The sequence below is a fragment of the Artibeus jamaicensis genome, unplaced genomic scaffold, assembly GCF_021234435.1.
Source record: "Artibeus jamaicensis isolate MK-2021 breed Jamaican fruit bat unplaced genomic scaffold, CSHL_Jam_final contig_603, whole genome shotgun sequence".
NCBI classification, from domain to species: Eukaryota; Metazoa; Chordata; class Mammalia; order Chiroptera; family Phyllostomidae; genus Artibeus; species Artibeus jamaicensis.
The window spans coordinates 5,936,083-5,963,042 of NW_026521904.1; the positions used below are offsets into that span (position 1 = coordinate 5,936,083).

The 26,960-nt window shown below is 50.2% G+C and overlaps 1 protein-coding gene across 1 annotated transcript in view; it reads left to right on the forward strand.

The window, feature by feature from the left end:
- The window catches only part of KIF5C (kinesin family member 5C), a 150,073-nt gene that overhangs the window by 114,103 nt on the left and 9,010 nt on the right, over positions 1 to 26,960 (forward strand). Inside the window, exons 16-25 of the mRNA XM_053670705.1 lie at positions 1,889 to 2,077; positions 6,808 to 6,925; positions 9,091 to 9,167; positions 9,799 to 9,908; positions 11,784 to 11,885; positions 12,107 to 12,167; positions 16,140 to 16,211; positions 18,637 to 18,741; positions 19,058 to 19,274; positions 20,494 to 20,607. Of these exons, the coding sequence (XP_053526680.1) occupies positions 1,889 to 2,077; positions 6,808 to 6,925; positions 9,091 to 9,167; positions 9,799 to 9,908; positions 11,784 to 11,885; positions 12,107 to 12,167; positions 16,140 to 16,211; positions 18,637 to 18,741; positions 19,058 to 19,274; positions 20,494 to 20,600 (1,158 nt within the window). The 3' untranslated portion in view covers positions 20,601 to 20,607. The remainder of the gene's footprint in view (positions 1 to 1,888; positions 2,078 to 6,807; positions 6,926 to 9,090; positions 9,168 to 9,798; positions 9,909 to 11,783; positions 11,886 to 12,106; positions 12,168 to 16,139; positions 16,212 to 18,636; positions 18,742 to 19,057; positions 19,275 to 20,493; positions 20,608 to 26,960) is intronic.

Consider the following 26,960-nt stretch of genomic DNA (forward strand, 5'->3'; position numbering starts at 1 on the left):
ACAGTTGAAATCACTTGTTTGAAATACTGTTTTTATTTTCAATCAGGCGTAGATGCAAAATCTCTTTTTAGATTTCCTAGGAGAAGAAGAGTCTTCAGATGTTACGGTTCTAGTGTGGGGGGAAATACCCTTTTAGGGTGCAGCGCATGATGGTGTGCACTTCTGTTCCCCCCAGTTCACCTGGGGTCTGGGCACAGAAGAGAAAGCGTTCTCGTCTGAGGACACGCCTGCAGGGAGGAGGGTTTGCTTTCCAGCAAGGTTCAGCCACCAGCAGCTGGTGTAGGTTGTGAGTTCCACGGACAAGGTGCGGGGGTTCCCTTCCCTTTCTGCCAGCTGGACAGCGTGCAGGGCACAGCGGGTCAGGATGCAGAGCGAGTTTCTCTTCCCTGTTCCACATTCAACCAATTTCCAAGACTGGAGAACAAGAACATTTAAAGACTGCAGGCCTTTCTTACTCATTTTCTTTGTGCCTCGGGATTATAAAAGGAACATGTGAGGCGGAGTGGTGTTGGTAGACACATATCTCGCAGTCAGAGGTAACGGGCTTGAGCAAGAACCCCCATTAAATGAAAGTGGAGCCGCAAGTCGACCTTGGTGGATTCTCTTGCCGTCGATGTAGGTCTGAAGTGTGCTGATGGACACTGATTTAACAGATACTGCCCTGGAATTCTAAGGGAGCGTAGACTCCAAATTACAGGTGTTCAGCGTGCTGTCTGGTTTTACTCCCTATCTGCTACTCATTTTCAGGGTCGATACACAATTCCATATTCCGAACTCTTAAATGTTTACTGAAAAGATAGTCACATGATGAATTAATGACAGCAATAGTGACAAAAGTGGGCTGTTGGAGTATACTGTGGAACATCAGGAAAACATGGTTGGAAATGTCTTAGAACCAGCGGAAGCCTCTGTTCCTGGGCTGGGTTCTGTTTTCTCCCGAGGTGCTAGGGTGCCCTCTGGTGGTTAAACAGAATATGCACAGTTACTTTGCTCATTTGCACAATTGCCCTTCAAGAGCATGTTTGCATCTCTCAGCAAATGGGTTTCTAGCCCGAGTATCTTGTGTCAATTTTTGTTTCCAGTAGAGCCCTGAAACTTAGAAACCAAATATGAGATCATGCAGGAATGCTGGCTGTCAGAAGTTCTCTTCTAAAGGTGGGTTTAGACTGTAATTCTCAGATGACCCTAAATAATAAGATGGATTCCTGTCTGCTTGAAAGGGACAGGCACATGGAAGCAAGAAAACGCAGATTGGTCTGCGTTTAGTGAGGAGGAGTCGTGCAGAAAACCCGCATCTGGAGGGCTTTGGGTAATGGCAGGTCTTACTCACGGGGCTTTTGTTGTTGTTGAATTGAGGACTATATAGAAAATCGTTTCTATTTCAACCCTTAGTTGCACATATTCAAGCCATTAGACTACTACTGCGTCTGAATAGCACACTATAGAGAACATAATTGAAATTTTGAGTGGAGTTTCTACAGGGGCTCAGAGGCATTTTTAGGAACACTGGGTCTCTCTGCTGGTCTAGAAATATAAGGTATAAGACATCAAATGGAACACTTCTTCAAAGTTATCTCTTACTTTAATCTCCAGTGCCTTTTTTCTTTCGCTATTATCTCTTTTATCGTAGAAGTCAATTGTAAAGAAAAACGTGGTTGATTGAGGATTATATGTAGTGGAGGTTTTTAATTAAAAGTTTCGCCTGAAGTTTTGGAGAATTTGAGGTTGAACACATACATTTTAAATCATTTCCGTTTGTGGTCCTGTAATTAGGGATTCTTAACCAGGAACCCACAGACATCTTGGGAATCCACAGACAGGTTTTGGGGGAGCCTGTGAACCTCTGAAAATTATAGGCAGTAATTGAATGTCTTCCTCCTGTGCTCAGTTGGCAGATGTGAATGGAGTCATTGAGGAGGAGTTCACCATGGCCCGTCTGTACATCAGCAAGATGAAGTCGGAGGTCAAGTCCCTGGTGAACCGCAGCAAACAGCTTGAGAGCGCCCAGACGGACTCCAACAGGAAGATGAATGCCAGCGAGCGGGAGCTGGCAGCCTGCCAGCTGCTCATATCCCAGGTAGGTCACACCTTTCCTCTTCATTTCACACCTGTGTTCTCTTGAAATCTGCTGCTTCTGAGCTCTTACTGGGGCTGATGGCGCATGTTGGGCATATCGGTGAAACTTTGCTTTACATGATACTTGTCCATGGCCTCCCCAGGCAGCAATGCCCCAGACTTCGTCTTCACCCAGGCTAGGTTTGGTTGTGTGAGTTACAGGAATTACCTTCCATCCATTTTTAAAGGTTGTGTCTATATATCTCTGTCCAGCTAACTTGGAAGTTGTTATGCACACAGGTAGGTAAGTAGAAAGGGTGGGGGGGGGGGAGATTGGATTGGCCAGAGATTCCATTACATTTTTTCTGTAAAATAAAAGATACATTTTCCATTTTAACCAATAACTGTATTAACTTGGATATTTTGAGTATGTCAGCTGTCTCCTGCTTTGACTTCTAGTGGGTAGAGGGCAGGGGTGCTGCTAAACATCTTCTAGCGCATGAGACAGCCCCACAGCAAAGAATTATGTGGCCAAAATGTCAATGGCATCAAGAAACTTCACAAACCACTTTTGACACCTTCAGTCACAGCACCTTCTTTATCCATTGCACAGAGCTTTTTCTGCATTTCAGTTTCATTTTTACCTTCCTTGAAATAATAAAGCATAATATGCTGAAAATGTTGTGTATCTTCTTCCATCTTCAATATTAAAACGGCTATACAAGAATTCACAAATTTTGATAAGGTTTTTTTTTTTAAATGAGTGCTGATATGGCAGCTGTCACAATACAGTCTAACAAAATTGCTTCAAATGAAGTTAAAGACAAGTAAGTGCTACTAGAGCCATTGTATGGAAAAAAAAAAACCATAAGGACTTTTGGGCCAGCCCAATAATAAATGGATAATGTTGGGTGAAATCTAAAACTCCTGTCACTGAGGCAGTGTTCCTTCACCTTTTCCCCTCGAGCCCAGGGCCAGCTCACTGGGTGAAAGCAGCCCCTGCTGCCGCCGCTGCCGTTATTAGTAACACTGCGGGTTTGCGCCGTGCTGGGTGCTGAGCACCTGATAGGCACCGTCTCACTCGATCTTTAAAAAAATTCCAGTAGGCAGGTTTTTTTGTTGTTTCTGTTTCCAATAAGGAAATTAAGACTTAGAATGATTATATACAGTGTCCAAACTCATGAGGACGGTGAAAGGCAGAGCTGGTTCCTAAACCAAAGAGTATGTGAACCCAAAGCCTGGAAGGGACTTTCTAGCCGCAGGGCACATTCCATTCACTCAGGGAGGGAGGCGGCTCTTCTTCCCATTGGATTGGCATTTTCATGTGAGTGAGGTGGTTCCAGAAAGTAGCCTCGGTTCTCGCCTGCCACGGTTATCTGACCTTGGGGTTTGGGGTGTGAGGCATCTATGAGCAGTGCAGGGTGTGCTGCTGTCCGCTGTATTCTAGGCATGAAAACAGCCGAAGCCGTCTGGGGGAAGCAGATAGGTGTCAGCGCGGAGTGGGGTGTCGAGCAGGACCGAGGCAGATGAGCACATCCTTGTTCTGTTATGCTCTTAAACGTAGAAGTAATATATAATCATAGAACCATCTGCAGCCTCCTTTTGCCACCACAATAATCTCAGAGATGCAATTAAAACATCCAGGTTTCACTTTATAACTAACATAATAAGCAGAAATGTCTTGAAAAGATTATTCCATGCTAGTGTGTGATAGTGAAATTTATGTACATGGTTGAAAAAAGTCTGATTCAGTGAGTCCTTTTGGAAAGCACCTTGGAAATCAAAAGCCATGAAAAATACAAGTATATGAGTGAGGTCTGCCCACAAGGTAGCCAGCCAGGTAATATGAATAGAGACATTTATTGACGAACACACAAGATACATGAAACATTGTACACAGGACAGTGACACCTCAGTCCCATTCAAAGTAGGCACCTTGGGACCTCACACAGTTCTCCCATTTGTCATCAGCTGTTCCATTGTATTTTCCTGAATCTCATCGATGGCCTGAAATCTCTTCCCTTTCAAAGGTGATTTTAGTTTTGGGAAAAGGAAGAAGTCACAGGGCACCAAATCTTGGCTGTAGGGGGGTGAGTCACCTGGGTGATTTGATATTTTGCCCCAAAAAAATGGCAGGAGACATGATGCATGAGTGGGTGCATTGTTGTGATGAAGCTGCCAATCACCAGTTGCCGACAGCTGTGGCCTCTGAATCATCTGAATAGTAGAGGAATGTTCAAACTTAATGCAGAATTTGATGCAGATTCATTGCTATACTCGCTTAGTCACTTTGAATGTGACAGCCACACAGTACACATGCTCACTCAAGGGCGTCTACTGCCCCCCTGACTAGTACAATGAAGTCATCGTTGTTCACACATGCGCATTCCAGTCCACTCGCCTTGGCTGCCAGGTTACACTGATGTTGCACAAACTGTTCTCGTTATATTAACAATGGCTGGACTTTTTATGGACAGACCTCATACATTGGTCCAGTAATTTTACTTATGGTGTTTTTAATTGATAATGAAAAATTTTTGTTTCATATGATGTTATCATTTCCTGACTAAAAAATTAAAGCTTATATAAAAGACATTGTATGCAATAATACTTACATTATGATACAATATTTATTGATAGAGCAGTAACATAAAGTTGTATGGAAGAATATGACACTGCTCTTACAAATAAAATTGTTATGCCTGGAGGCCCTGGGGGGTGATGGAGGAGACTGTAGGGGTCTAAATGGTGACGGAGGCTTCACTTGGTGGTGAACACACAGCACAGTGTACAGACAATGTGTGATAGAACTGTGCACCGGAACCCTGTATAATGTTGTTAACCAGTGTCACCCCAGTACATTCAATAAAAAGGAAAAAAATTATTAAACCCAGCCATTTGGAAAGTAGAATTATGTAAAGATGATGCAAGTGAAACTGTTGAGTAGTGCCTATCATATGCTTTGCAACTTTGTGAAATATACATTCATATAGATAAGACCAGGGATTGAAGGAGGAAAGACTTGATAAGTTAGAGCAGATTATGGGTGAAATATATGCCACTTTTGCTGGGCGGGCTTTATTGTTTTGCCGTTTTTATAATTCTTAAGAATCGTGCAGAACAGTGACAAACACTGGGGCACAGCACCCCTCCAGTGCCATTCCCAGGTCCTCGGGGACATTGCCGCCGTGTGTGTTTGGGCAGTCCTGCGCTCGCCGTTTGGAGGCCAAAGCCAGAGTGCAAATAACAGGCCCCGCAGCCTCTGTCTTTTTGTTCCATCTGGATGTACCAGCCTCCACGTCCAAGTCCATCTGCTCTTTCTGGGAACTGAGGGAACTGTGCACCTGTGTCCTCTGTAATCTATTGCAATACACGGTGGAGCGTGAGCACCAGCCCTGGGAGTGGCCTTAGAGCTGTTGGAGTGGCGAGTGTTGGGTCCCGGACACTCCGAGTGCTCTAGAGGGGGGTGTGAGTTCCAGGGGGCACTGCTCGCTGCAGCGGGGCACAGCCAGAGGGGTGGCCCACGTGGGGTGCTGTACAGTTTGGAGCCCAGAACTGGCGCTCCAGGTGCCCAGGTCTCTAGAGTAACACTGACTTTGGGAATGTGAGATGGGCGTCAAGAGTTTCAGGATGTTTTGGGTTAAAGAATGCTTAAGTCAGGCAGGGCTTTCTACCTTAGCAACAAGTACAGGTTTCCATTGGGTGCTGTTTTATACTCTGCTACAACACACAAAGCTAAAGATTCAATTATTGTTTCCTGAGGCTCAAAAATAAGAGAAACCTTGGCTGTCTATTTTCTGACATGATCTAAGAAATCTGACAAAACATTGCCAGCTAAAATGCTATTGTCGTCTTTGTTTACACTCATCCGCTTCACCAAAAGCTGTAAAACTACTGCTCCAACAGAGTCCCATTTCCCAGAGGTTATTCCATGAGATTAGAGCTTAGTCTGCTGGGTCTTTCTGCCAAAATGTGGACCCTGCAGATCTGGAGGGGAAAGGGTCCGCGTATTTCCATCTGCCTAGAAACTGCGGTCCCTGTCCTGTCAAGGAACTCCCATTCATTCATTCATTCATTCATTCATTCATTCCTGCACTGATGTTTATTAAGCACATACTCTACCCTCACGGAACTAACAAATAAGGAAATGGGTAAGATAAACCATGTAGAAAGTTGGTTCTTTAAAGAAAATGATGGGCTCTGAGTGATAAAGGGATCTAGCCAGGTCCACGTCTGGGAGGGGTGGGCAGAGAGCTTACCAGGGAGAGGAAAATGTAAAATTCAAAGTCCATGAGATAAGAATTGGTGAGGTTGAGAGATAGAAAAAGAAAAGCCGTATTTGACTTACAAAGACACCATCCAGAGGAGAGGGTTGAAAGAATGAAGCCTTTGGCCCCAGACGTTTCCCCGCCCCTTTCTCTCCAGCACACTGTTTTCTACCAGGAGGAAAAACAGTCTGGGCTTTGGTATCTCGCTAAGCTGTGACCTCCTGGACAGCGAGGAGGTCATGGCCATGGGGGGGGGAGCTGTGGGGGGTGAAGCACAGAAGTACAGGGAAGAAACAGAGGACTCTGCTAGTTGGTGATGCCAGACTCTAAGCAAAGGGCAGACTATTTGCACTTTGGGTGTTGGAACTCAAAAAGGGACTCAAAGATGCTTCCTCCATTGCATTTTCCTGTTGGACAGCCCCAGGCAAGCTGAGATGACCACAGGCTAGTCATTCACTCCTTTTTATCTTTTTGCCGTGTAAAGCACGAAGCCAAGATCAAATCCCTGACGGACTACATGCAGAACATGGAACAGAAGAGGAGGCAGCTGGAAGAGTCCCAAGACTCACTCAGTGAAGAGCTGGCCAAGCTCCGAGCCCAAGGTAACTGACTGACTGCTTTGCAGTTGTCAAACCCTCAGCCTAAATCAGGCACTCTCCAGATGACTGAACTCACGATGTTTAATTTTGCTTAATGAGAGCTATTTTTCCAAGTCAACTAAAAACAATAGTGTAATTGGGGAGGGGGCAGGGAACCATCTAGAAGACAGCCCTCCCTCCATCTTTTCTCCACTTCCCACTTCCCTGTCTTCCCTGCCGCCCCAGTCAGAATCCCCGCCCTGCTCTCCCTTCAGCTTCAGTCTGACAGGCCTGTTTCACCTGCGCAATGCTTCTTTGGTTCTGCTCATCTCAGCCTTCATTCATTGTCACTGCCCTTCATCTAGTTAGGAATTGTGATTGCATCCATCTACCGAGGGTCCTACCCCCATCTGCTCCAGGCCGGCCACTGTGCCGCCACCCAGGGGACTCTTCTAAAGTCAAATCTACCTTGTGCCCCACCCTGTGCCTTAGCTCAGCCGCACCCTCCATCCTGCGGAGAAGCCCTTCCTTTTGTCAGGCAGCCTGTGCTCAGGAAGTCCCTGACGCATGGGACGCGCTCCGTACATCTGAATAAACAGAAGTGGTCCAGGAGAGGCGGGTGGCAAGACAGGCAGAAACCAGAACGGGGCCACAGGCGTGTGCGCGGTGCTGCACGGGAGCACACGCGTGGTGGGCTGCAGGGAGAGCTGGTGGAGGCCTTTGGGAGGCACTTTGAAAAGCATTTGTAAAATTATAACACTTTTTATGACTTTTGATCCTCAAATCTCAAATGTTCGTTGCAGAACCACTCACAGTAGTAGATACAAAGGAAGCCACCTAACTGTCCAACAGTTAGATGAAGTGTGGCGTGTAGTTCAGCAGCACATGTTTTCTGTATTGGAGGTGAAGCAGGTGAAGCAGGTGAAGCAGGTGAAGGCTGCAGTGGTGCTCACACTGCGACCTGAGGTAAAAGCCACACCGTGTGGTGGTTGCCTCACCGTTGTCACAGCACCGAGAAGTCAGCGGCTGCTGCAAACAAAATATTAGTTTGCAGGCCTGAAGTCAAGGCCTGCAAACTAATATTTGAAACGAAAATGGCTTTGATGGGGCAATAGGATTGGTGATGACGTTATCCTTTTGTATTTCTTTTATTATTATATAGTTATTTGCTCAGTAAGTACATTTTGTTTCCACGTCAAGGCAAATTTTGAAAAGAGAATATGCCCCACCCCACGTTAATCTTGTCGTGTTTTCTTTACGTGATAATGGATGAATGTTAGGAAGAGATGCTCCCTCCAAAATTTGACACACAAAAGGAGTTTTTCCTCTTGCGAATGGCTTCTGCAGTGCTGCCCCCGAGAGGAAATAAAACAGAAGCAGGAGAACCTGAAATAAAGTGGAACAGATCAGAGAGGGAGCTTAATGATTTGAAGGTTGCTGCCTTCAGTCCTTTGCCCACCCCCACCCCACCCTGGCTGCCCATGTGCTGGGGTGGGGGCACTGACCAAGAACAGAACCGGGACAGTGGCCCTTGCCCCCATGTCACACAACAGCACTGTCCCAAATATGGGGCCTTCCCGTCTAGTCTGGAGAGCATTATTTTATATTTCTATTTTCTTTGTTCTTATCCTGAGATTGTTTTCCTACTCCAGATTCTTAGAGAATAAACAGCTTACCCATGGGAGGTAAATTAGATCTTTGTGGAACTCTAATGGTGGCATCAATCCAAATGCCACTAGGATTCACAGTGTGCTTTATAATCTGCAAAGCATTTACAATCTACCAAGCACATTTATCATCTATACAGCACATTTATAATCTGCAAAGCATGTTTATAATATACAGAACACGTTTTTTCCTCAGGGGTCACTCACGAGGCCAGCAGGGGTGGGGGGACCAGTGCTATGAGGTGTGAGGTGCGAGTCGGTTGTAGAGTGAGTGGCCGATTCCAAATTAGCCCCGTTCCCCTACAGTTGCCGCACCCGCGCCCCCCCCATGCACCGGGACCTAGGTAATTTCCCAGGAGCCTTGCTTTAGCCAGAAGTCCTCCTCCAGAGGGACATTCCTTTGTGCCACGGTTGTAATTGGTGTTTCATGCCATTTCCAGTCTTCTGGGTTTTTTAAAATTTTTACGTTGGGTATGAGTACTCCCAGTTAAATCTGAAATCATCGTTTAAAATTCAAAACAGAAAAAATGCACGAAGTCAGCTTCCAGGACAAGGAGAAGGAACACCTGACCCGGCTGCAGGACGCGGAGGAGATGAAGGTGCGTGCGCGGCCCCTGCGCTGAGCCCAGCGTGCGCTTGCACTGGGTTCGCTGGGCTGGGAACACCGGTCTCCTTCCGCCGTGTGTGCGTGCGCGCGTGCGTGTGTGTGTGTGTGTGCGTGTGTGCGGTGTGGCGGTGCCATAGGGAGCAGGGAGGGGCCCCTCCCGGCAGCCAGGCTGGCTCGAGGATGGGTGGGAGTTGGAGGTGTCCAGGAACCCTGCGGTGTCTGTAGGCAGTAGTCACGTTGCATTAATTCGTTTCCCTTTCCCCTGCCGATGCAGAGGGAAAGAGCCGCACCTCCCAGTCCCTACCCCGGCCACACTGTGGGGTTAACTCCTGAAGAAATGCTTATCCTTCCTTTGAATGGAAGAAAACAGCTCTCCCCTCTATCTTTTTAAAGAAGCACCCCAAATTTGAATTACCATCTTAGACATAGATATCTTTATTTTTGGTACCAGTTTAAACAGTAAAGAAAACTGTGGGAAAACGATGGGAAGATAAGATTTTTACTTTTTCATTTTTAATTAAAAAGTAAAGGTCGTGCCCATGCTGGGGGGTGTGGGTAGGGCCTGTCACCGGGCGGGCTGGGGGCTGGCAAGGCCTTGACATGGTCTCCCGGCCGGTTCGCAGAAGGCGCTGGAGCAGCAGATGGAAAGCCACCGGGAGGCCCACCAGAGGCAGCTGTCCCGACTCCGGGACGAGATCGAGGAGAAGCAGAGGATCATTGACGAGATTCGGGAGTGAGTTGGCACAGGGGCGTGGGGGGGGGCGTGGCTCTCAGCCAGCCTGCAAGGACGCGGCTGTCCGCCAGGGCCTCTGCTCTCTCGGCCCTGTGGGCTCCGGGCCCACTCTGGGGCTGCAGCTTGAGACAGGCTGTTCCCCGGGCCCTTTCCCCGTCTGGCACGGGGCCTTGAGGTGCTGGTGGGGCAGGTGGCAGGCGAGCCCAGCTGCCTTCCCAGTCCCTGCGGAGCAGGGTCATACTGGTGACTCATCTAGGCAGACACATGTCCCAGTAGGGAGGGACGCTATGAAAAATACAACCCCCCCAAACCCTAAATCGGTCCTGACTCAGGCTCAGATAGGTTAAAAGTACTCCGGAGAAGGCAGCTCTGCTGTGTCCTCACCAGTGCATGCATGCACACCGAACGACTCCAGGCCACCTGGTTGCACGTGCACACCTCTAAGCACCCACCGTGTCATGTGTCTGTGCCCTGGTGACGCCCTCTCGAGGCCTACTCCGGTGCTGTCCGGCCACTGAAGAGCCCATGTTCCGTGATGGCCTCTCCCTCCTCTCTTCCCCTCCTCTTCCTCACACAAGTCACCCAGCTGGGAGGTGCCTGTGGGATCCTTTCCTGAGTCTCCTTTATGTTTTTTTGCACAGTGAGCTCCTTAGCAATGAACCTCTGTATGGAATAATGTTTTTAATGTCCCAAATAAAAGGCATAGGAAAACAATTTTGTTGAAATACTGTTTCTTTCCAATCCACTGACACTTCCCGCCACTCGCCCCGTCCGTCCCCCAGAGCTAGACCAAAGGTTCCGTCCTCTCCCATTTTCTGTAAATGAAGAAACCTCTATATGGGGAGCGGGGTGTGACCATTTACTTAGGGTCACACTGCTAAGTAGGAATAAAACTGGAGTTAGAGTTTAATTCTCCAGACTGCTGATCCAAATCTCTTCAATGTACCTGAGCTGCCCACACAGCACATTTGCATTTTAAAAGAGAATGGTAACTGGAGCAAAAGTGTGAGCGACCGGGTGGGGCCTCGCACACAGTCCACCGCAGCCTCCACTCTCCCCGATCCTCTGGGCACTGCCAGGTTGTCACTCACGTTGTGCTTTCTCCTCCAAGTGCATCTCAAGTTCATTATCCTGATTAGTCACCCTCGAAGTGTTCAATTGGAAGGGAAAAGAGGGAGGAAGGCGAGAAAGAGGGAGGGCTGGAGAGCGAGCTAGTAGGTGGGGATGTTTTCTGGGCCTGTGCCTTTCAAGGGGACCCCAGCGTTTTCCTTCAGAGGGCAGCTGGTGCGCCCTCTACAGTCTGGGAGGCCATGCACCAGGGCCAGTGACTGCTGGGCCGAGGTCGCTGTTGGCCAAATGCCCCCCAAGAGCTGGCTTTCTGCAGAGACCCTAGATGTAGTTTCCTCCCCTTTCCCTCCTTGAGGATATTTCCAGTGGATCTGCCCCTCTGTCAGCCAGGAACTTAGATTCGGGAGGTGTTTTCAGAACACGGGACCAGAGAAGGTTGAAATGGCCAAATAAGGTTCCTTGAGTGGGTGTATGACGTCTGTAGAATTTTCTGACAGGCGCTCTTTCTGTTTTAAAATATCAGCCTTTTCTTGTCTCATTATTTTTCCTTTGACGCTCTCTCACAAGCCAACTATAAATATATCCTCAAAGCCCTGAGTTTCATGCCTCTCAGATTCTCCCCAGAAATTCGTTTGCACTTGGGCAGGGAGGGAGGTGTGAGTTTGTTCTCTGATCCCTGAAAATCCTCCAGAATTGCCTCTTTTATTGCACAGAACTAATGGGGTTGGAACAGAACCACATCTTTAGCTGGAGGACTTGGAATTTCAGCTGGATGTGGAATGTATTGCTTTTTCCTCTCAATTTCAGTTTGAATCAGAAACTGCAACTGGAACAAGAGAAGCTCAGTTCTGATTATAACAAGCTGAAAATAGAGGACCAAGAGAGAGAGATGAAACTGGAAAAGCTCTTGTGAGTGCACTAAACATTTTCTCTCATCCCAGCAAAGTCGTAAAAAGTCTACTTTTGTGAGTCAGGTACCCAAACACCCTGGCTAGGTCCGGCCGATTTGAACACAGACCATGGCCATGTGTGGGGTTGGTTCACTGCGTCGATTTGCCTGCAGGTGTCAGTGGTGTGAGCAGGGATCTCTGGCGCCCTCTGGTGGTTCATGGTTCCTCCTTGTTTTTCAGGCTGCTCAATGACAAAAGGGAGCAAGCCCGGGAGGACCTTAAGGGCCTGGAAGAAACAGTGGTATGTCAGCGTGTTTGCCGACTCATTTTGTCTCAAAGACCACATTAGTTTATGATTTGTTGAATTGGTTCATTCTAAAATTTTATCTGCATACCTTTCATGTATCATTTGAGATATAAAATACACTGTGGAAAAGTGAGTTGTAGAATTTATTCCCTACCTCTTGACAGCATGATTAAACATCCATCCATCCATCCATCCATCCACCCATCCACCCATCCTCAGTGCTGTAGCCCGGGAGCCCCTGAGTAAGCATTGAACTAAATTGCAAATCAGTGCCTGTACTTTTATAGACTCTCCACTCTGTGACTTACTTCCATTCAACATCCAGGAGATATTTATGGAGCACCTGCTAAGGGCTGGCATTCTTCTAGGTGCTTGGGCTGCATAATCAACAACAGAAAAGATCCTAGCTCTGGTGAAGCTTACCTTTAGCTGGGGGAGACAGACAACGAACAGTGAGGACGGAAATTAAGAACTCCACTGGATGGCCGTAGGAAGTGCTGAGCATGGGGGGGGAGGTCCAGGAGGAGGTAATGTTTGAGCAGGGACTTGAAGCCGTGAGCCATGGGCATGTGTGGGGCAGAGCCTTCCAGGCAGAGGCAACGGCTCATGCCAAGGCCTCGAGGGGACTGGTGCTTGGTGTGTTGTGGGACAGCAGAGAGGTCAGTGTGGCTGCGGCCAGGTGAAGAGTGGACCAGGGTCAGGCACAGAGAAGCCGAGTTGCCCTGAGACCCGCAGGGTTTGGGGCAGAGCAGTGAGGGACCAACCGCTCACCTTTGGAAGGGTCCTGATGCATCTGAATTCACTGGGTTTGGCTCCTCCGGTCACCTTCCATTTCAGCTGCTTGGGAGGATGGCTGCCCGGCTGTGCAGGCCTCAAGGGCCCTTTAAGGCGCCACAGAGCCTGGGTTTGAAAGCAGGCCATCCCCACATGTGCAGTCATATCACATGTCACAACAGAGAGAAACTGTTGTTTAAATGCAGTCACACATTTTTATTCCATTTCTGTGTCATGTGAACTTGTGTGGAACTGAGCCTGCCTCCAAGGACCTGGTGGCCCCAGGCTGTAGGCCAAGGTTGCTCAGGGCTGGGCCAGAGGCTATGCTGGGGCTCCTGGGCTGCATGAGTTGCAGCTTGAAACCCGGTGGGAGAACGGAGGGCACAGCCTTTGCCATTAAAAGGAAGTCGGACCTTTCAAGCTTGGTGGACAGAAGTGAAGCTATGGAGTTGCTCTGTCTGTGTCTGTCTTCCTGGAGAAGTAACACCCATAATCACAGATAATTATACAAAATCAGAAATATACTGAACATGAAATAGCTGGTATATTCACACTGGCCAGATATAAATGACATTTCTGTGTCTTTTTATATCCATGAACTCAGCATACCCCTCCATACCTGCCCTTCCACGCCCTTGCACAGACGGCCACTCTTACTGCTCCGGCTCTCACGTGCTCGCTCAAAAGCATCCCTCACTCTCACGTATGTGATACCACTGTCATACGCATTCACTTTTACACTCACCTTAGCTCACACGTTTACCCACAGCCCCCCCCACACACACACACCCTGTCACTCTCATGGCTTCTCTTTGATACTCCCGAGCACGTTTTTTTGCCTTTTCGATGTGTGAGTGCACATTTTCCTCAGTGGCCTGACACCTGTCTGCAGGCTCTCGCTCCCTCCTGCTCCCACGCTCACCCGCACACGCGCATAGACAGCCCGTGCACAAGTTGCACAGACAGCCGGCCCACACGCGGCGCCCACTGCTTTCTCTCGGGCCCCCTCCACCCTCACACCGCACACGTGCTTTCCTTTCCGCACCTATGCTCTGGGGAGCCCACCGCACGTGCCGTTTTCAGTCCTGGATATTTTCTCTTCGCTTTCCAGCATAGTCTTCCCCAAGCTGTAAATGTTCTTCAGAAACAGGCTCGCCGGTCTTGGCCGACTGTGCCTGAGGCCTGTTCTGCCTCCTCCAGTGTTTGGGCCGGACAGAGGGGATGGGGGGCAGCACTGCACCCGGGGCGGACTCGGACGCCCACTGCAGGGGTCCACGTGGAAAAGGCAGTGGGCAGTCTCTGGCGCCCCAGCAGGGGTCTTGCTGTGACAGACCCTCCTCCTGCCTTGTCCACGGCTTCCTGTCGCCACCTGTCCAGGCCCCGCACTGTCCACTGTGCCAGGAAACCGAGCAGTGGCCGGGGCTGGAGGAAGGTCGGAGGGGGGCGGGGCGCGGTAATGAATGCTGCAGAGGGAAATCTGTTGCCACAGGAAGCCAAGCGAGAGTTGCCTAAGCATAAATGTGCATAAACGAAACAAACTATTTTAAAGGGCTTTTGCTGCTCCTCCCAAACTGTTGAATTCACCAAAAAATAAACATGAGGGAAAGTCCCCAGATGCAGGATTCTGTACCATTCCGCACTTATGCCCAAGGGGGTACCTGTCCCTTTGTCCAGGCAGCGTGACTTCTCGTTTCCCTTAGGTGTGGTGGCATTTTTCATGGAGAATCGTTACTGTGGTTAGAGCTGAGTCAGTAATAAAATCCTGAGGTGGGAGGGAGGACATGCATGGCAGGGGGCGGGGGCAGGGGCTGGGGGCTGAGCTCCCTCAGGCCGGGGTGGGGCGGAGCCTGTCAGGGGAAATGGGAGCCTAGGCTGCACCCCGCACCTGCCGGGAAGGTGGCGGAGCCTCGGATAGTTCCACATGCACGGCATTCGTAGCCGCGGACCCATTTGGCTTCCTGCAGAAAGTAATTTGCCTCATCGGAGGAAGCAGTTGGCTTCAGGTGCTTCTTATTTCAACACCAAATTGCAGACTTGAACCCAGTAATCAGACCTAAATTAACGTAGAGTCTTTATTCCAAGAAACTTAGTTTTTCCGTAGCTTTGTAGCCTGTTTTTTCCCTTTTACTGTGAGCACGAAAGAGCTTCGTCCCTGGACCTTTCATGTTGCAGTAGGTTGACTTAGACAAACTGAACAATATAAATGCGAGTTCATCTCTCTCCTTTTCCTTTATGGGAAAATATTTCTCAAGGAACTAATCATGCTATGTGGATACTTGAATGGAAGGAATTACTTTGGTTTTCTGACCTTGTTAGCAAAGGTCAGCAGGTTTGACTCAGCCGCTTGTCTCACCAACCTAATTTGTAAAGGTGCATTTGTGTAAAGTAATTCAAAATGGAGGAAAACTGTCCGTAAGAAAGACGTCACACTGAAAACTAACAACAGCAACAAAAACAATGACAGCCTAACGAGGAAATAGCTGCCAAGTATGAGGCATCAATAAATCAGTGCGAGCTAATGTTTATGGAGCACTTTCTGTGTGCCAGGAACTATTGTGAGAGATCGTCTATTTCATCTTGACCACAGCAACTATGAGGCAACTACTATTTTTGACATTACAAATAAGAGAACTGAGGCACAGGAAGGTCAGATAAGTGGCCCGGGATCACCTGGGTGGCAGGTCCCCAGGCATGTGCTCAGTGATGCAGAGTGAACAGACCTCCAGAGCAGGGCCAGGGCGGGCCTGGAGACAGGAAAAGCGTCAGTCCACCTGCAGGCGGGGAGGATTTGTGGCTGACTTTTCATTTAACCTTGTTGACGTTTTACGGAATGTGTAGTTGAGAAATTAGCGGGGGGAAGGAATCCATTCTGGTAACAGCCCGTGGGAATTTGGGTGAGAAAACTTGAATTTTTGTGTTTGAGATGGGAACAAGGTTCCACTCGGGACACAGCAAATGAGCAGGGTTTGTTCTGGTTTGTAGTTCACTGTGGGAGTTCCCGGTCTCCCCACCTTGGGGTGCCGCTGAGATACGCCAGTCAGGGAGGTGACGAGTATGGCGGGTGAGTCGGAGGAAGTGTGGGGACACCTGCGTAGACCGTGGGCTTGCTGAGCAAGTGGTCCACTGCCAGATATGCTGCAAACCCAGCGCGTCCCCCCACTTACATGGCACTTTAACCGTCTTCTCTTCCAGTCTCGGGAACTGCAGACGCTGCATAACCTCCGTAAGCTCTTTGTCCAGGATCTGACCGCTCGGGTGAAAAAAGTGAGTTCTGTTTTGTGTGAGTGGGACTGAGGAGATGGCCAAAAAAAAAATCATTTTCAGATGAAATATTAGTTGCTTAAATTGGAGCTGGTTATGCTTAAACATTAATTACTTCATGGCATCAAATGTTATTAAAAGAATGTGCCAGAGGCAAAAATTACTTGGGAACATTTTGCCATCTTGATTTTTTTCTTCTTAGTAAAAGAAGTGATAAACCTTTCCCTGGCTTTCATTTCAAATAAATGGAAATTTATCTGGCTGCAGTGTGAAAGCCACTGCGTGTGACATGGGGACAACCCAGAGGGTCTCATCACACAGCGTTGCCCGCCGCCTGCTCAGCAGTGCCAGGCCACCCAGAGAAGGGGGAGGTGGGAGCCTTGGGGTTGCCTGGGCGGAGGCCGCGGGGGCTCGGTCACAGTGTACGGAGCACGTTAACACCCAGCATCTCAGGTGCTCTTCCCAGCAATCACGTAAGTGGTTCTTAGTGTTCGTACTGCGGATGTGGAGGGGCTCAGGGGCTGAGTCCCTTTCCCAGGATGGCACAGCTGGGGAGAGCCAGAGATAGGGACGGGATGCAGGTCCGTGCCTCCTGAATCTGAGTTTCTTGGGTCCTCATGCCACACACTAATTTCAGGGAGTCACCGTATGGCGAACCCCAGGAGCAGCTTGAAGAGGCTTAACGAGGGAGGAGAGTAGAAGCAGCAGGGAGGCTACTCTTTAAGATGTTTAAAAATGATGGGCAAGGGGCCATGGGCCACAGCTAGAGGCACACAGTAGGATGGAAGGAAGCTACACTTAATAAAGTGTGTGCTTGTATGCACATATGTGTGCATATGTGTCTATGTGGAGGAGCCAAAGGGAAAAGTGAGATTCATAAAAAGGATGAGGGTATTGAGAGAGTCAGAATTACTAGCACAGACAGATGTGTTAGGCTTGGGAAGGGGAAGGGGCGAAGTCAAGATGGAGACATTTGCAGGGAAGTAGCAACAGTAGAAAGAGCTGCATCGGACAACTTTGATCTCAGTTAATATGGAGGCTCCATCCTCAGTGCAGATGGAAGAGAATGGGAGGCCCACAGAGACTAGAGAAGGCTCAGGTAGCTTGGGAGGGATTTGTTGGGATGAGTGAAAGGGCCGCTGAGCAGCTCTGTGCGTGTCCAGCTAAGGGTCACTGGGCTTGCTGTGGCCCCTGACTGCATGGTTCTAGTGAGCTTGGATGCCTAGAAATAAAAATGATGCAAAGCGTATGGAGGATGATGGCAGATTTCAAGGTCTGAATGGCAACAGTCAGGCAGGTAAGCAGAGGCCACAATGATCAAACTGGAAATGGCCATAGCACCTGGCCCAGGTGCAGCAGAGAGGTCAGAGCAGAGGTGATGGAGAGGAAGACCAGAGGTTCTGACAGGAACTGAGAAGGCTCAGTTCGAGGGAGGAAGTGGTCTGGAAGAGGGTGACGAGCTTGAGATCAGCCTTCCTGGATTTCATGGTAGGTACCTCTTGGACCAGTAGTTCCCCAAGTGTGGTCATCTGGCCAGCAGCTTTAGCATCAGCTGGTAACTTGCTGGGTATGCAAACTGTCAGACCACTCTGACTGTACTGAATCAGAGACCGGAGGTGGGCCCAGCCATCTAAGTTCTCCTCCTTGTGAAGTTTGAGAACCTGAGTTTTAGACTGAAGAGACACAGGACTGAGATTCTCAGAAAGAGAATGATTGGCTCTTCTGCAATCAGACGAAAATGAAGCAAGCATGCTACTCCATTTTTGTGTTTGCGCGTATATTTTGTAACCTGCCTGGCTGCCCAGCTTGGCGCTACCTGGAGGGCACTGTTTTTGCCAGTCTCAAGTTCTGACACATGTAAAAGTTTACCCAGCACAGCACTTGGATGCTGTGACTAGACTGAGATGGATTCATTAGGAGTTTAATAGAAATGGAAGCTGACGGGACGAGCAGAGGCCACCGAGACGTCCCAGTGAGCGTGGACATTTGCCCACAGCTTGATGGCTTACCTCAGTTGTGACATTTGCAACAACTTTAGGTCTTGGATTCGTATTTTCATACTGGTTGTTCTTAATGAGTTTTGAGATGCCTCCTTTGGAAAAGAAAAGTCTCTATCCACCTGCAAGGACGAGGTGTATGTCACAAAGGAGAACTAATCTGTGTCTTTCAAAAGAAGGTTTGAAGTTTTTGTTTCAGTCTTCTAAAAAATAACAATTCTAACGCTTTTGGCACCAACCAAGGAACTTATTTGGGAAGGTTGTTGAGCCTAAATTTTTACAACCTTTGTTTATTTTCACTTTCAGAATAACCTTTAGTGGAATTGGGAATTTAAAAAAAAATAAGCTTTAGAATGTATTGCCCACATGAAGCTGGGCTGAGGGTGGGTGGTGTGAAGGCTTGTCTTGCTGACCCCTTGGTGTTGATGCAGAGTGTGGAGCTGGACAGCGATGATGGAGGGGGCAGCGCTGCCCAGAAGCAGAAGATTTCCTTCCTGGAGAATAACCTGGAGCAGCTCACTAAGGTTCACAAACAGGTAGGAGAGCGATGCCGCTTCCCCTGCTTCTCTGCCGCTCCTGGAGAGCAGCCCTGCTACACTTGGCCGCAGTGCGGGCAAGAGGCCCCAGTAACTGGAGGACATCAGTGTCAGAAGGGTCCTTTCTTCCTCCGTGACTCTCTTGTATATAAAACACTTAATTTTACCAAAGCCAGTGTCAGGAATTGAGTTTCCACCCAGCAGGGGTAGTCAGTCAGCTCCAGAGTCTGCTTCCAGCTGCTTTCCTGTCACAGTCGGTGTCCCCCGAGGTGGCCCTGCCCCCCCATAACAACCCACTATCCCCCTCCTGCCCCAGCTGGTCCGGGACAACGCGGACCTTCGCTGTGAGCTGCCCAAGCTGGAGAAGCGGCTGCGCGCCACTGCGGAGCGCGTCAAGGCCCTAGAGAGCGCGCTGAAGGAGGCCAAGGAGAACGCCATGCGGGACCGCAAGCGCTACCAGCAGGAGGTGGATCGCATCAAGGAGGCCGTGCGCGCCAAGAACATGGCCCGCAGGGCCCACTCGGCCCAGATTGGTGCGTGCCCTCTCGCCTGTCATGTGTCCCTTTCTCCTGGGCCCTGGATAAGAGACCAGGACTCCACCTGCCGGAAGCACTGGTGCTCCGAGGCCACCTGGGTGGCTGCTCTGGAATACCGGAAAGGCTGCTGTCAGGCCTGCAGGACCTGGGTGGGCCCTGCCTCCGCACCGTGCTGTCCTGGGAGAATGGGGGTGCCAGGCACTCACTTCCTTCCACTGAAGAGAGCCCAGTATACCTTGTACCCCACAGCGGCTGAGCTGAGCAGAGAGGCTGGCTGGCTGAGGCTGTAGGTGGAGGTGTTTGGCTGTGGGCAGAGACACACTGTCAGATGTACCGGAGTGTACCGCTGTTTCTCAGCAAGGCCGAAGGCCCCTTCCGTTCTGCGGTGGCTGGGCAACCGTGAAGGAGCAGGTGTAGCCAGCAGCCACGGGGGAGGCTGCTCACCAGGGCAGGTTTGGAAGTGTCCTGGCTCCCAGGCTGCGTCAGTGAGCGGTGTGGTTCTAACCCGGGGAGGGGCCCGGGCGTCCAGCCCCTTCAAGACTGGATCGGGCCGTCTGCCTGTGCAGGAGTGCCCTGTAGCTGCTAACTCATAGTTCCCAGGACAGAGCCATAGGACCAAAAGGGGTCTGGGGATGTTCTCTAGAGGGCTTTTTAAAAAACCGAAACATCTCCAGCAACATGTAATATTACTGCCCATCAGATAGTGCTGTGCTGATGTTTTGTAAACCAGCAACTTCATATTCCTAGATTTAAGATTATACTTTAGACTCATTGTATTTTTTCACCCTTTGCATTTATTGGGTTTTGTACCCTTTGAGCACCTAGTGAAAACTGTGGGCCCTCTCCCCAGAAAAATGCACCGCAGGCAGAATTCTGCATCCAGTTTCAGGGGCCACCCAGGTGTGCTTGGACCCCGTGGGGGCCTGTGGATCAGCCTCAGACTAAAACCGGAAGTCCTCTGTTTCCAGTTTTCCCCAATCTGAGCTAAACTGAAATTGATATGTTAGTGCCGTCTGTCTCCTACCCCTCGGGTGCCCTGGTCCAGCTAACTGCCCATAGCCGGGCAGACCTGCTCTCAGAAACCCTGGTGATTGAGAACAGCAGTGTTGGTAAGAATGATGCTTCTTGGTTGTCACGTGTGGCCTGAAGGGACCCGGGTGTGGCTGTGTAAGCCCTTTCTGAATGTCTTTCTCTCCTTTCTCTCGGTTGGACACAGCCAAGCCCATCCGCCCGGGACATTACCCAGCGTCATCGCCCACAGCCGTCCACGCCATCCGAGGGGGAGGAGGCGGCTCATCAAACTCCACTCATCACCAGAAATAAAGAAGAAGTGAGTCCCTGGTGTTGTGTGCTTCTGCCTGGGGCAGAGCCCTGCCCTTGCCTGGCTCCCCCCAGTGTGTGTTTGGACCTGCAGCAGATGGGAGACAGCTCTGCTCCGTCACAACCCTGGGGCTCAGGTGTCAGCGACCTAGGCCTGTCCTTCATGCAGGTCCGGAGCCCTGGGGTCTGCTAGCTGGGGCCACCTGGCGCCAGGATCCTTGCAGGGATAGGTGAGGGTGTGGCGAATGATTCACCTGAGCTTTCTTCTGTCTACGGGACTCCTCTCGGTATCTGGCATCCGAAAGGGCGTTACCTGTTTGTCAGCTGCTTTTACTCAGAACAGACAGACATGGGTGGTTAAGTCCCAGGAACTGAATATGAAGCGAGAGCCAGATAATAAAAACTCATATTTTTATAATGACTACCTGAACTCCACAAGTGGAGCTTTTAAGAATTATGCTAATTAGTATCCAGTTGGATCCAGACCAGTTTTTTCCTTAGAGATAAGTGAGCCGTAAGCATCGCTTTCCACAATCCACATGCCCGGTGTTCTGCAGCAGAAGGGGGTGATGCAGTTCCATAGGAGAGAGCACGAGCCAGTCCTGTCGCACTTGGGGCAGAGAAAAGAGGGTACTGGTTAGGATAGCAGACAGGGAACTAGGACGGGAGGGGTGGCTCCGAATGTCGTCCTTGAACTCTAAGCCCTCACTAAGCTAGCTAGTTTGCAGGAAGGGCAAGTTTACATGGTGAAGCCTCAGTGACCAAGGGCAACTTGAGGGAGCAGTGGTTGCTGATCCAGTCCTTTTTGCTCCAAGGTAAGGAAGGTGACCAGAAGGGGCTTGGAGCCCACACCCAGAGGAGGTGACAGCATTGCTCAGGCTCAGACTAAAACTTTCAGTTGGAAGCTTGGTGACCACACCCCGGCACCATCCAAGGAGCAGGACGAGCTAGGACGGGCCAGGACCAGGGTGGGGGGGAGGCCGGGGCGGCTCCTGAGCAGGCAGCACCGCCTCCTGCCATTTCCTAGAAGGGGGGTGGGAAATGGTCTCGGCTGTGAGCGGCCCCCATCCAGACCTGAGCTCTACTTTTGGTCAGAAGTGAAATAACATTGGCTGTTAACAGAATGGTTTTGACGGCCACGTGTGGGGGTTGACACGAGTGAAACTGTAAGATCAAGTCGGGCAGCTCAGAACACAAACGCCTGAAGCATCAGCTCTTGGAACTCCGAGAGCACTGGTGGGTGTCGGTGTCACCTGCACCCAGAGACCCCGCTTGTTCAAGGAGCACAGGACCTGGGCCTTTGCATCTTTACCGAGTACCCTGGTGGTTCTGTTGGCCACCCAAGTTTGAGAACCACTACCCTAAAGTAACTAACACGCAGGATGGAAGTTTCTTTCTCTACTATGTAAAGAAGGTTTGAGGTAGTCTGTCACAACAGAAAGCTAGCCTCTTAAATTTAGACTCACTGTCCTTAGCAAGTAGCTTTCTTCCTCAAGGTCATTTCAAGGCCACCAAATGGACTTGTACAGTTTAAATTATGCCTATACCCCTCTGGTAAACTGAGGCACAGGGTTATGTCTACCTGCAAGGGAAGCTGTAAAAGGTGGTCTTTTAGCTGGGTGCATCACTGCCCAGAGTAAGGGTAGTGTTATTTTGCTGAGGTGGGCATCCAGTGCTCTGCATTTGCTGAGCACCAAGTGTGCAGCAGAGCTGTGCTGGGCGTAGTGCCTGCATCTCTCCATTTGAGGTAGGCATGCAGAGAGGCGTCTGTGCTCGGCTCCCAGCAAGCTCTTAATGTGCATCCTGGCCCGGGGCCTCTGGGTCCAGAGACCGTGCAGTGGGTAGTCACTTCAGTAATGCCGTCCCACGAAGGTCTGCCTGACCCGGGCTTTGTGTGAGGTACTTACAGCCGAATGTTGGCCGCTCGTTACCTGGATATCCTTTTCTCGCTCTGAAGATTGACAATCAGTAGGTCTGGTGAGACTTTCAAGACTTTCAAAGTAACAGAACTACTGTCACCCACCATGGTTATTTGTTTCTTTACTCAAAGTGTTATGAGTGGTTTTGATGATCTGAATCTGAAATTGGAAGTGTTAGTGCTTTTCTCACAACGTCGTGAACAGGCCCTGTTTCCCATTGTCAGGATGGCGGTGTGGTCCAGGGGTCTGGCCTTGGACACGAGACTTGTGCAGAGTCAGGTCTTCCACTTTCTTCAATTATTTCACCTCAGCGTTGGTCTCCTCCTCTGTGAAATGAGGAGCCCCTCCCTGGGTCATCGGTGTTGCTGTGAGGACCGAGTGAGGTCCTGCCGCTGAGCTGCTCGATGTATTAACAAGTGCTCAGTTAAAACGCCAGCTTCTAGTGTGGGCGCGCGCTGCAGGGCCGGTACGTACGGGGAGTTGGCAAATACTGGCTTAGAGCCTCCTTTATTTCACACACTTACTACAAAACGTCTTTTAGTCTGTAGCAGCAGGTGATAACCCCTGCGTGCGGAAGGCTGTGTCTAGTGTCCCGTTTGCTGCTAGGAGCAGATATCATGTACCTAAAAGTTATGAACAAGAACATAGACTATTTTAAAGGAAAGAACATGGACTATTTTTAAGAATAGTCTGGGCATTTGTCAGTGGAAATTTTCAAAAAGGATAGTATCCAATGGAGTGGAGAATTAGGATTGGAAACGAGGAGATGCTAAATCCTTTTTTCTTATTAAAAGTAATTGGGAACAAGGAACTCATTGTTCAGGTGAGACCACCACCGTCTCGGCCTTTCCGGGGCTTTGAGGTCCTCACTGGACCCGCGCTCGCCCGGCGGAAGCCGTTCCAGCCGCTCGCTCTTCAGCCTGTCTGTCGGAGCCAGGGCGACGCGTCCCTGCCTGGTGGCCGCTGGGCGTCCCGCCTTCTTCACTTCAGGGCTCAGAAAGTATAACCACAATGAGTATTTTGGTTTCTTCTCAAGGTTTCAAAGGAACTGAAGGTGTAGAAATCTAAGCTACGGACATCAAAAGAATCCAGGGTAATACTGGCCTTTGTATCTAATCAAATTGAAATCCAGGGGCCTGCCTCATGGGGAGGGGACCTTTTTCAGACCCCAAAGCTGAACACGGGCAGTGTGTGCAGCAAGCTAAGGACATGGGCTGTGGGGGTGGCCAGATGCGGGCTCCAGCCCTGGCCTGGGCTTTACCTCTGTGTGACGCTGGGCCAGTGGCTTGAATTCCTTCAGCTTCAGCTTCCTCATCCACAAAATGGGATCGGGCATGGAGCGCCTTCTCTGTACTTGGTTTAACAGTGAGTGAGACAAAGAAGGGTCTGTTCTTAGGTAGCCATGTGCTCGTTTGGGGAGACAGAACAAATAAGGTAACTTTGAATAGTGGTAAGTGCCTGGAAGAAAAGAACTGGCTAATAGCATAGAGATGGAGGATGCTTATTTAGAAAGCGGGGGCCGACCTTTGAGCAGAGGCCTGAATGATGAAATGCACCAGCCCCCCCCCCCTGACCTGGGCGGAGTGGCACAGACACTCGTGGAAGGCGGCAGCAACTGTGGCACATTGGAGGAGCCTTGCGAGGCTGACAGCAAAAGCACAGAGAGCACTGGAGGCTGTCTAAATTGGGGTGTTGAGGAGACAGGTGGGGCTAGATAAATGAGGCTTTGGGGGCCCAGGTGAGCAGTTTACAGGGTAATCTGAGTGGCGGGGGGGGGGGGGCTTAGGGGTAGAAGAGGTGGGGCCTGGTTCCTGATTGGGAAGGACCTCTGTGGGCTGGAGAAGGATGGGGTGGGGTGGGAGACAGCAAGGCTGCCCTAGGGCGCTACTGCTGGTGTCCACTTGTGAGGGGACAGCACTGAGCGGGGGTGGCAGCAAGTGGTCAGCCGGCCTGTGTGTGAGAGCCGGGGGTGGAGGGGAGCCGGGGAGGTGTGGGTGGAACTCAAAGGTGGTTCCTAGGTTTGGGCCCTAGCAACCAGCTAAACATTGTTACCTTTAGAATGACTGGGAAAACTGGGGGACGGGTAGGTTTTATGGAAAAACCGAGTTTGGCTTTCCTCATCCTGACTGTGAGGTGCCTCTTGGACATCCAGCCTTGCTCCATCCGAGCGGGTGTGCTGAGTCGGCTGTTGCAGTGATGAGCCTGCAGCTCCGGGGGGAAGTCAGGATCGAGGTGGTAGGGACATGTGACCTTGGAGGCTGTGTTTAAGGCAAGAGTCTGGAGCAGGTGACCCGGAGGAAGGTGGACAGAGGCAGAGGGCTGGGGGGTCAGGCCCCGGGGACTGGGCAGAAGAAGGAAGCGGCAGCAGCAAAGGTGTCCGAGGGGGAGACCGAGGTTTGGGAGGTAAAGTGGACACCTGGGCCCTGGAAAAAGGTGGTCAGACTGGCCGGTCGGTGAAGGTCAGGGGGCTGTGACCTTGAGCAGCTGCGGTGGTGGGGGAGGCAAGCCCAACTGACTTGGACTAGAGAGAGGGGGGAAGTAGAGTCAGGAAGTGCACCAGCTTCAGGTTTTATCTGAGTGGGCAGAGGAATGGAGGGGTGTGGGGTTGAGATGGGTTGCATTTTTAAGGTGGGAGCTTTGCAGTTATTTGTATTCGGATAGTAACGACCCCCTGCAGGGGGCATGGGTAATGTAGGAGAATTACAGGGACAGAGTATTGGCTACTGGGGGGTCCTGGGATCCAGAGCGGAGGTGACACTGCACCCAAGGAGATGGGACGGCGAAGCAGAGAGTGAGGATGCTGGGAGGGTGCACGTGGAGGTGAAAGGGGTCTCATCTTAGTGCTTGTTTACCCTTGCAGGTAAGAAGCCAGGAATTCAGCTGAGAAGGGAAGTGGGAAAACAGGTTTGCGCGCTGGAGAAGAGAGGTGTGAAATAGGCCTCTCAGGCAGGCATTATTCCAAGCCCCACATCGAAGGTAGACACCGTTTAAATACTTGTCTACCTCCCTGGTTCTGAAGGCCTTGAAGCTTTCCAGGCAGCGCTTTAGCAAGCCGGTGGGCCCGCGTTCAGATATGTCCACCAGATGGCGCCAGTGGGGCAGTGCTGAAACCTAAGCTGAAAGGCTTTGAGGCAGAACAGAATGGTCTTTCGGTTTTGCTGTATTTAGACCGTTATTTCTCAAACTTGAATAGTAGAGTACTTTTAAAGGAATGGAATTCTCACACAGTCCCAGAGTTTAAGATGTCTTAGTATAATATTCAAGCATTTGCAAATTTAAAACAGTATACACTCCCTATACTTAAGAGATCTTACACATCTATCAAGTCAAAACAAATTTAGAAGTTAGATTAAAATGAAGCCACAAATCAAAAATCTGAATCACCAGCCCTAATATAACTTAATGAAAGGTGGTCTTTTGTGAACACAGAGAGCCGGGTGCCAGGTGGGAGACGACTGCGGGGCGTGGCGCGGGGCGTTCCCCTCTCTGCCTTCCCACGGCCCCGTCTCTGCCTTACCCAGACTCTGGCTCTTCACTCTTAGTGGTTCGAGCCCCGAGGAGCAGGGCCCGCCCGGTGGCGGCAGAGAGCGAGGGAGGGCTGACGCCGCGCGGGGGCGCTAGATTACAGGCGTCAGCCGGGTCATCCAGCACGTGCACGTGTTAATGCTTTTCGTGGCAGGAAAAACATAAAATCGAAAACACTGTGAAATGAAGCAGAGACCCCGGATGCCTCTTAATGTGCTGATGTAGATGAAGAGTCTGATACTTTGAGGACTGCACTTTTATTAAAAACCATCTATATCAAGTCTGGAAACCATATCCTATATAATAACATTTTGATAAATTTTTATCAAAGTTTGTTTGGTAACATCACAGTGGTGGAGTTAGAAGGGACTCGTTGAGGCTCCTGTAGGACATTTAAAGAAGCAATTCGTGCTCGTACGCTATGTTTGGAGGCACAAAGCAAACAGCCCTGGGAAGGACTCCCGTGGCTGGCAGCAGGGCGCCCAGGGAGGTACCTGCCACAGCCACTGGAGGGGCCACCACTGCGAGCCTGTGTCGCTGACGCGTGTGCCGCTCCCAGGGCTGTGACAGTCACTGCAGGGTGGCTCTGTCTCCCTGAGGTCTCACTGCGTCAGGACCTTTCTTCTGAATATATCTGTTAACTTCTTAGGTGCTGGGGTGAAAGCAGACATGTAACAGGTCTGTGGGCTTTCACCACCCTTTCCTTTTGCTTCCTTAACAGTCAGCTGTGACCAGTGGCCTAAAGCCCGGGGCCCGATATTGCCTGCATGCCTGGGACGGGGTGGGCAGCCTGTGCCACGTGGCCCAGTCATTGGGAAGGACAAGTGACTTTCTATTACAAGAAGTCTTGACACAGTAAGCTACTCCCAAACAGAGAAACTCCAAGTGTACATTAAAGATGGGAGAGCCAGTATTTTTT